Here is a 9,560-nt window from a genome sequence, read left to right as displayed (position 1 = left end):
AGGCTGAGCCGAGTGTTATAGCCTGTTAGCATCTCTGAGTATTTAACAGGGACTTTTAAATCCAAGGTGCTGGTCCTATTTCATGGCGTATAATCTCCTGCAATGTATAGAGATGCAACAGTGAAACTGAATGAATGACAAGTGCTGGAGCATTGTTGATAGAGATGGCTATCTGAACATGCCAACATCTGTACCATCATGAGGTTTTTAACAACACTTTATTGTTTCCGTTCCTTTTCATTGTGCTCAGTCCTCAGAACTCCACTGTAGTTTTCATATTCAAACCCCATAAGAGCTCCCAGAACCAAAAGGTTGAAAAGGGATGATTGGTTATTGGGACTGACCTTTGAATATTTCTGCAGCCTTAGCTAAAATTAAAAAAACAGAATTTTCCCCTTCATTTATTTTGAATGGCTGTCTTGACTTGTTTGTCATGCAGCATAGTTACAAACTCTACATAAAAACCTGTTGGAGGCCATTTCTCTGAGGTTTTTGGACTATATATATATATATATATATGTATTTATTGATCATGCTTTTTAGGCCAGGATTAGTCTGTCCAGAAACAACCAGTAAATTGGATATTACAAGCCAGTCTACATATAGATACATACAGTAGACTGGCTCCATCAATACAAGAATTACCATACAATTGAAATATGTGATGGATGGGAAGAAAATCTGGTGACCAATCAAGATATGGCAAAAAGTGTAACTGTTGTTTTAGCATGGTCTTAATATAAAGTTAAGCAAAAAACCAAATAGTCTCTCGGTGTTCCCCTAAAAATTCCCAGGGTTTTGCTTTTTCTAAAAGGTTACACTGATTACTACTACAGTACTACCACCACGATTACTACAAACAAAAATAGATCAACCTCTAAATGATCTTCTGGAGCCATGAACAGTTTTGGTATCATGCTCTATATGAAACCTCCATTTAATTTGACATATTCATATTAACCAAAACGTATATGATCCTTTATATGAAACTTAAATAATCTCTTTGGCAGAAAGTGATTACATCAATTGGTAGCAACAGTCACACATGAAATATCATTCCAGTTACATTCCAAGCAAGTCCAGTGTTTGTGTCCTCGACTGCTCAGCTTGTGAGTATCATAAAGACAAACCAAAAAGATATTAACAAGTGCATCAGTCACATCCTCATTTTATAGCTTGTTTCTAGTCTGAATCACCTCATATATATTTGTTGTAATAGACAGTTTTAATACATTTAAAACTGTCAAAATGAATGTATGTTCTCTGATACCAACAAGAGATCCTATTTGAGCACTGTCATATGTATTACAATGTCTAGTCCCATAAAAGTCACTGTGAGGCCGAAATGGCTTTTCCTCTCCCTGTGTGGGAGCCTGAGAGCAGGAGTCAAAGTTGAGCCATCATTGGGACAGGTGGTGGGGGACACCAGCAGAGATGTGTTGATGGAGGAAGGCTGGACACAAAGAGTGAAAAGCAGCCGGGCAATTCTGGGTAAGGACTGGGCCCACCGCTGGCAAGGTAGAAAGAGCTGCTCAGTCAGCGCGCTGCACCCACTCCTTAGGCTGATGAAAAGATAATTCCCCCAGCACGGACCTCTTGCGGCGTCAAACCGTTTGTGTGCGCTGACAGAGACAGATCAAGCAGAAAGGATATGAGTGGGAAACTTCAAAACCTGCTCATGTTTCTGGCCCTGTGAAAGGATTTGTATAAGACATTCAGATTTGATGGACTTTCCCATGTTCTCCTGGACAGCCCTTTTTTGTTGACGCGTTCAAATAATGAATCTCTTATGTTGCCGGGCCCTTTTCCCCCCCAGCCAACACTGTGTTTCTAGTTGTGGTGTAGGGATGCTGTGTGGATCATTCCATCACATGCGGCAGTTCCGAGCATATGGAGAACCGCTTATTCGCCAACTTCCAGGGACTAGGGTGAGTACCAATGGGGCTGTTTATCTTGAAAAGCCTGCACAAATCAACTGCACTGCTAGCCAAAGAAGCTCAACAGGCAGCACTGACTAAGCTCCTTGAAAAGTCACTGTTTCTTCACAACAGCAACCCTTATCAGATCATCATAAGATACCATAAGTATCTTATAATCATCTGATAAAAGGCTTTTAAACAATCAGAAAACAAAGACAAGACCTAGCCCATTGTGCTAATTTGTTGCATTTACCGTAATATAAACTCTTTATTCTACATGGTTTAAGACCAAGATTTTGGGTATCAACATTTAGCTGTTTTGTCCATGGTTTAACCAAATAATAAGCTATATCAAGTTTGCCTTTGAAATAGAAAATGGTCAGATACCAAAGGCGTGCAGAATAATTATGTTTTTTTCTGAACACTATTGCTGTAGTCAATAACTAGGATTTAGAAAGGAACCCTGTTTGAATTAGATTTAATGTAGGTTTTTCTTATTATGATGTCCACTAGACTGCAGTTGGGAGTTCAAAATATGTATTATATAAAAGATGGTAAAGATTGATGAAAAATATTGTTTTATTACAGGTGCTGAAATGGAACAAATATGTTTGATCCTTTTGCTAATAAGTAAGGCATTGACAGTTGGAGCACAATTCAATGGATACAACTGTGATGCCAACTTCCACAGCCGCTTCCCTGGTGAGAAAAATGTATTATTCACTTCAATCCCGGCGGTTCATTTACCTTTATGTTGGACCAATCCATGCATTATAATAGTGAGTAGTTGCAATTTCTTTTGGAAAGTTGACATTTATTTTGTCTTGGGATTAACAGTGAAACAGCAGTTATAAAAAGTGCATCAAAATGGGAGTCTGCAAGGACTCTCAACACTACAATATAAAATTAGTCAAAATAGTTATACTTGAAATAACATATCGCCAAATGAATTATCGACATAATTCTTTATTAATGTCGACATATTATTATTGTTTGAACTTGTACTATTGTTTTTTTTACTTTTATCAATTATTGCATCTTGGTTGTGAACTTCAGCATAGAACTTAAGCATATACTGTAAGTGTATGTGCTTATGCAACAATTGGACATGTGGAGTGTCAGTGAAAAATTTCACTTAGGGGCAGAATAGTCACTTGGGTGCAAATTGACTGGTGGTAGGAGCTGTCTTGGACTCAGTTGGTCGAAGACCTGATGCTCTGATACAGCTTTGGTAACAGAGAAAACAGTCCATAGCTCTGAGTCCATCAAATCCTGCCTGCTGTCGATGTGGTTGGAGGGCAGGGAGCTTGCCCCCCAGCATTGCATTGGGGTGTCCACACCATCTGCTGTAAAAACTAAGTGGATGAGGGCAGCACAGTTGCATACCTGGTGGTAATGCAGCCGCTCAAATTATGTTGATGAAGGCAGCTCTAAATGGAGCTAATTTTAATCCAATTAACATTGTTTTTCTTTATAACTGTAGGACAAACTTTAGTCTTGTTGATTAGTCTTTAGTTACTTACTTTGCTACCAAGAAATGCACAAGGCCATTATTTTGTGCTGTGATAATCATTGTTATCATCATTCTGCTTTCCCCAGCGGAGAGGGACATTAGTGCGTACTGCGGAGTGCAGACAATCACCCTCAAGATCAACTTTTGCCCTGTGCTGTTCTCCGGCTACACCGACACCGATCTGGCCCTTAACGGCCGACACGGAGATGCCCACTGCCGTGGTTTCATCAATAACAACACATTCCCCACTGTGGTCCTCTTCACCATTAGCCTAGCCACACTGGAGGCATGTGGCAATGCCCTGGTGGTAAGAAACCCATGCCACAACCATATGTTGATAATGCCCTTTATCACATCTAGGCCAGTTTCATGGACACAGATACGTTCTGGACTAAAATTGTATTTAAATGTAGGTTTTCTTTTTGTCCAATGGTATAGTTAATCCTTATCTGGGAAACCAACCCTAAAAGCATGTTTGTCACTAGCATATACAGTACCAGCCAAAATGTTGGACACAATTCCCAATCACTAATAAACCTTACAATTTATACAATGTTTTTTCTTGACATTTGATTTCTAACCTAACCCTAATACTTACCTCACTGTGTGGAAGCAGAAGAATATTGATTTTGATATTTTACCCAAATGCACAACTATAACCTTAATTTGGATTTTGTGCTGTAGAAAAGCATCCATGATTGCTGCTCTTACCATGGCTCCAAGCACAAAGCACTTACATAACGTACAAGACTTCAAACCTAAAATGACATACTCAACAACATAAAGTATCTCTTGTTAGGAATCAGATTAAATGTTCACACAGATGTATCTACAGTGTCTATGTTGACAATGACAACTTGGATTTTAGTTTCCAGGAGACATTGGTTCAGAGTTTGCAGTGTTGGTGGGGGTTAAATTGAAGTTGGAGAATGGAAGCCGCAGAGAAGTGATTGCTTATTCCTAGAAACAGCAGGAGAGCATTGTTACAGTGGAGGCTTTGCTAAGGTTGCTTTCTTTTCCATTTTGTTGAGTGATGAGTCCGACTTTAGGGTGGTTCCTGGGCTGCCGATGATGTGATAAAGGGGATCAAGTTAGGGATTAGCACGATACAGGGGCATTAGCTTAATAGTATGGTTGATGTTATCACATTGGCCCTCTCTTCTGATGGAACCTCAACTGCCATAATGGTGGAGAGGGAATGGGACAAGCATTCACTACTGATTTTGTGTTGCAGGTTTCCACGACTCAGGGGCCTAATGCCTATGGGAACCTGTCACTGGTGCAGATTGGGAACATATCCGGGTACATCGATACGCCAGATCCCCCAACTATTATCAGCTACCTGCCAGGACTGCTCTACAAGTTCAGCTGTAGCTACCCTCTGGAATACCTAGTGAACAACACACAGCTTGCTTCGTAAGTTCAGTATAATGATTGTTAGCCATTCACGTGTCTACAATGCCTAAAAGTGTATGATGTAGTCAATAATAAAGATGATACTGTGTCAGTGAAGTGTCATATCATACCAGTTTCTCAAAATTGTGTTGTCAATGGACTTCATTGAACAGCATTTTATAAATACAGTGCTACCATACACTGAAAATCAAGATATGATAAATTGGTGCGCACAATGAAATGTACATACAGCTCCAGATAGCATTAGTATGCTAAAAGACAATGTATAACAGTGACATAATGAACCACGCTTGAAATATGTAATATGTCAAATAAAATTAACAAAATTCAAATGTGATTCATTGCTGCCAGTAAATCAGACAATAAAACATATTTAGTGAAACTTAAATTGCCATGTTCATTCAAGGTCAGCTGCTGCAATATCAGTGAAGGACAGCAATGGTACTTTTGTCAGCACTTTGAATCTACTTCTTTACAATGTAAGTACATTTTAGAATTTCATCAATTACATTTCTTCATGATTCATTTTCACTGCGGGATTAACTATACATATTATGCATGCAAAGTCATACCCCAGAAATACAGCTCCGGAAATAATTAAGTAGAAAAGGAATGTTTTGAGTGAGGAACAGAAGCATTCAGTACAGTGGTTTCTTAATTTTAACCCTTCTATTCCTCACTCAAATCCTTCCTGTTCGACTTTTATGGATGGTAAAGAAAAAGGTGCAGTGGTCTCTCAATTTTTTCCGGAGCTGTATATCACGCATATAGAGCAAAATGGTTGAATAAAAGAGATAAATGTTCCACAAATACTGTACATACTTAATGGCAATATGCACATGTTTTGGTGGTACAACTTTTGGTGGGATTTCTTATGAGTAGAAGTTGCAATCTGGTTTGAAACAGGTTTCTTTTGGAGAAAAATCTCAGTGAGACAACCTGTATAGATATTAAGGCTCATATGATATGAATGTTCTGTTTAATGAAAAGTTAGTTAATACTGCATATCAAATGCATTCAGTAATTAATATGATTCTTTGGGTAGCAGTTCAGTTTGGGTTAGCACTGGTGCATCTAAAAGTGGGATTTTCAAGTCCAATTAATTATGTTGACATTTTTCCATAAAAAACTAACATGACATTTGCAGACCCTGAGACCCCTAACAGCTTTTTGAGAAAGTAATAATAATTTAAATCAAGGCTTACATGTGCAATATTTCTGCACTTAAATGTATTTTTCTTAGAATAAACAGCCCAGGAAATGCAGCTTTTTTGTGTAAAGGCTGAAGCCATTTCAGACCACTTTCGCATTTAATAACCTTAATCTTGTAACAAAAATAAATTGAAAAACTAATTAAATATTTATTGTAAAAACAAAAGGACATTTATTGGTTAAATATGTGCAAATCTTTATAATTATAGTTGTTACTGTCTTCAGGTTCAACATGACAGTTTCTTGGTTATATACAGCAGAGATAGGGTTGTGCTCATAAGATTGCGTACCCGGGCAGAAATTGTGAAATGTTAGCATTTATTTAGAAAATATGACTGATCATGCAAACAGTATTTTGTGTAAGGATAATAATCATATGAAGCCATTTATTATCACATAGTCCTTTTTAAATCCTAATGATAACAGAAATCACCCAAATGGCCCTGATCAAAAGTTTTACATACCCTTGAATGGCCTTGTTACAGAAACACAAGGTGACACACACAGTTGAAAATGGCCAATTCAAGGTGAATTTCCCACACCTGTGGCTTTTTAAATTGCTATTAGTGACTGTGCATACGTAGTCAATGAGTTTGTTGGCTCTCACGTGGATGCACCGAGCAGGCTAGATACTGAGCTATGGGGAATGGGAAAATAATTGTCAAAAAACCTGCGTAACAAGGTAATGGAAGTTATGCAACCAAGTTATTGTGAGTTCTTTCTTTTTTTTATTTTCCCCCTCAAAGATTTCAGTTTGTTTTTCAATTGAATTGTTCACATTATAGGTCACATTAAAAAGTAGAAAAGGTTCTGACATGATTTAAGAACCTGGCATTTTGACAGGGGTGTGTAGACTTTTTATATAGACTGTATACACACTTATTATTTTTCGAAGTAATGATCCATTAGTTTTTCATTTACAGTGCCCTCCACTAATTTTGGCACCCTTGGTAAATATGAGCAAAACAAGCTGTGTAAAAAAAATAGTTTACACACTGCTGTTATCTTAGAAAACGGAGGTTGCAAAAAGTACTAAATGAATGGGTGTCAAGAATTGTGGCACACATTTGAAAAAAATTCTGTTTTATCATATTTTTTTCTTTCAATTGTCTTACTTTGATTAAAGTTATGATTTTTGTTAATATATTTAATGAAATATCAAGAGGACAAACAATAAAGGCACATATTTCACATGCCATTTTGCACATACAGCATACATTGGTTACAAGATCATATCAATGGTGAAAAACGGTCTGACAGGATCTGTCTTGATTTCAGCCTTAATAGAAACAAAAACTGAATTTTCAATAAAGATGTATAGACTTTGATTTCCACTGTACAATTAAGGGCATTGTTTTTGCATTAGTAAACATATACACAGTATATGTACCGTATGGGTGCATCTCAAAAAATTTGAATATTGTGGAAAAGTTACAGTTTCCTGTAATTCAAATAAAAAAAGTGACACCTTTTATACAGTATCTCACAAAAGTGAGTACAGCCCTCACATTCAAACTTATGGGGGTACTCACTTTTGTTGCCAGCGGTTTGGACATTGATGGCAGTGTGTTGTATTATTTTGAGGGGACAGTAAATTTACACTGTTATACAAGCTGTACACTCACTACTTTACACCGTAGCAAAGTGTCATTTCTTCAGTGTTGTCACTTGAAAAGATATAATCAAATATTTGCAAAACTGTGAGGGGTGTACTCACTTTTGTGAGAAACTGTATATTCTAGATTCATTATACAAAGTGAAACATTTCAAGCCTTTTTTGTTTCAATCCTGATGATTACTGCTTACAGCTCATGGAAATCAAATATCCTGTATCTCAAAATATTAGAATAACAAATGTACAATAAAGAAATATTGACTTTTCCACAACATTCTCATTTTTTGAGATGCACCTGTATTATCTAAGATTACAAATTCAATGCAATTAATTAGTACTATTGTCATATACATGCTATGTAATTTTTACTTTGTTACTTTGTGTGTCTCTGTAAAGGACTCGTCATATGTTCAGCAGTTGTCAATCCCTATGGCAGGGCTTACCCTGAAGACCCGCGTGTTTGCAGCTGTCAAAGCTACCAATTTGGACAGAAGGTAACCAAGTATTTAATTTCTTCAGGATATTAATACATACCACATCTTCAGTCCCTTGTTGAATTTCTGCCAATTAGAAAACATTGATTGGGTGACTCTCAAATTTATTAAGAGGCTAGGGATAGCACTGCAAGAAGTTTGCCAAGTTTGACTGGTACTGTATGTAGGGGCCAAAGGACATAAAAAGGGCAAAGATCTGCCCTAGGGCCACATTTATTTTCAGCTTAAACTCATGTAGGTTATTTCAATGGAATATTGTTGCTAGATTATATGACCACCACTTGTAACAAGAAATAGTCCCTCCTTTTCTAGTGGGGAGCAAGTGAGAAACAGTTTATCATACATTTTGATCATGCCGAAGTTTAAAAATGATTGGGAAGACATTTATGTTTCTTTAAAAAGGTGTAGCATGTAGATGTCCCAGAACTTCGCCAGTGGCTCTCCTGAGGACAATTCCAGAAGGCTAAGAATAAAGGGGGCTGAACTACCTTTTGCAGAGTTTTATCACTGCAGCCGTTAAAGCCATTACAATTTACTGACCAAAACTCGACCCCTCAACATATCACATTTGCCTGCAAAATTGACATGAAAGAGTTAATACATTGACTTAGCTTACGAAGACCTACATTTATAACCTGTTACTGCAGTGGTCTATATCAGAATCAAATAGACAGTTTTTTCAGTACTTTTAAACAAATCTATTTCACTGAGCTATTCACTTAAGTGATTATTCAGAGATGATATGTAGGTAAATTTTGCTCACAAGGGATTGCCAAGCATCTTTTAACCACTCTCCAAAAAAGCAAGCAGATATTTCATACAAATCTTTTTATATAGACATTCATTCATAACAAGACCTAGCCATCCTCTAGTGGATTATGGATTTGATGTATGGCTTCCTGACAGCTTTATAACTCTGTTACAGAGGGGAAAGGAACTGATAAAGACTTCAACTGCTGAGGGATGTTTTATTTTATTTTATGAGTTATTATTTCAGGTCCTGGTTTAAATTATGTTGAGCTTAACGCTTAATGCTTCATAATGCTTTACATGTGTTAAAAAGCATTTATAGCCATATTTGTTGCTTTATGAAGGGTTCATAGACATGGCATAACAGTGTGACATAAATACCAATGTCAAATATAACATAAACCTATGCATTATATAGAGATGACATAAGCACTGCTGAATAAATCCTACTCAAGTTGAGGCTTCTCAAGATAGTTAGAATAAAGTGTTTTACTACAACCAAGTTGTTTGAATTTTTAAGCCAGTGTTCGATGAAACATCCATGCATCCATCCATCTTCTTCCGCTTATCCGGGGCCAGGTCGCGGGGGCAGCAGTCTAAGCAGGGATGCCCAGACTTCCCTCTCCCCAGACACTTCCTCT

General features: G+C 37.3%; 1 protein-coding gene across 1 annotated transcript in view; it reads left to right on the top strand.

The window, feature by feature from the left end:
* The first annotated feature begins 1,883 nt into the window (after positions 1-1,883).
* zpld1a (zona pellucida-like domain containing 1a) overlaps positions 1,884-9,560 on the top strand; it is a 54,697-nt gene continuing 47,020 nt past the window's right edge. Inside the window, exons 1-6 of the mRNA XM_010905118.3 lie at positions 1,884-1,928; positions 2,508-2,621; positions 3,519-3,739; positions 4,667-4,848; positions 5,255-5,327; positions 8,072-8,169. Coding sequence (XP_010903420.2) covers positions 2,516-2,621; positions 3,519-3,739; positions 4,667-4,848; positions 5,255-5,327; positions 8,072-8,169 — 680 coding nt within the window. The 5' untranslated portion in view covers positions 1,884-1,928; positions 2,508-2,515. The remainder of the gene's footprint in view (positions 1,929-2,507; positions 2,622-3,518; positions 3,740-4,666; positions 4,849-5,254; positions 5,328-8,071; positions 8,170-9,560) is intronic.

This window comes from Esox lucius, chromosome 7, assembly GCF_011004845.1.
Source record: "Esox lucius isolate fEsoLuc1 chromosome 7, fEsoLuc1.pri, whole genome shotgun sequence".
Classification (NCBI taxonomy): domain Eukaryota; kingdom Metazoa; phylum Chordata; class Actinopteri; order Esociformes; family Esocidae; genus Esox; species Esox lucius.
This window is presented reverse-complemented; position numbering and strand designations above follow the sequence as displayed.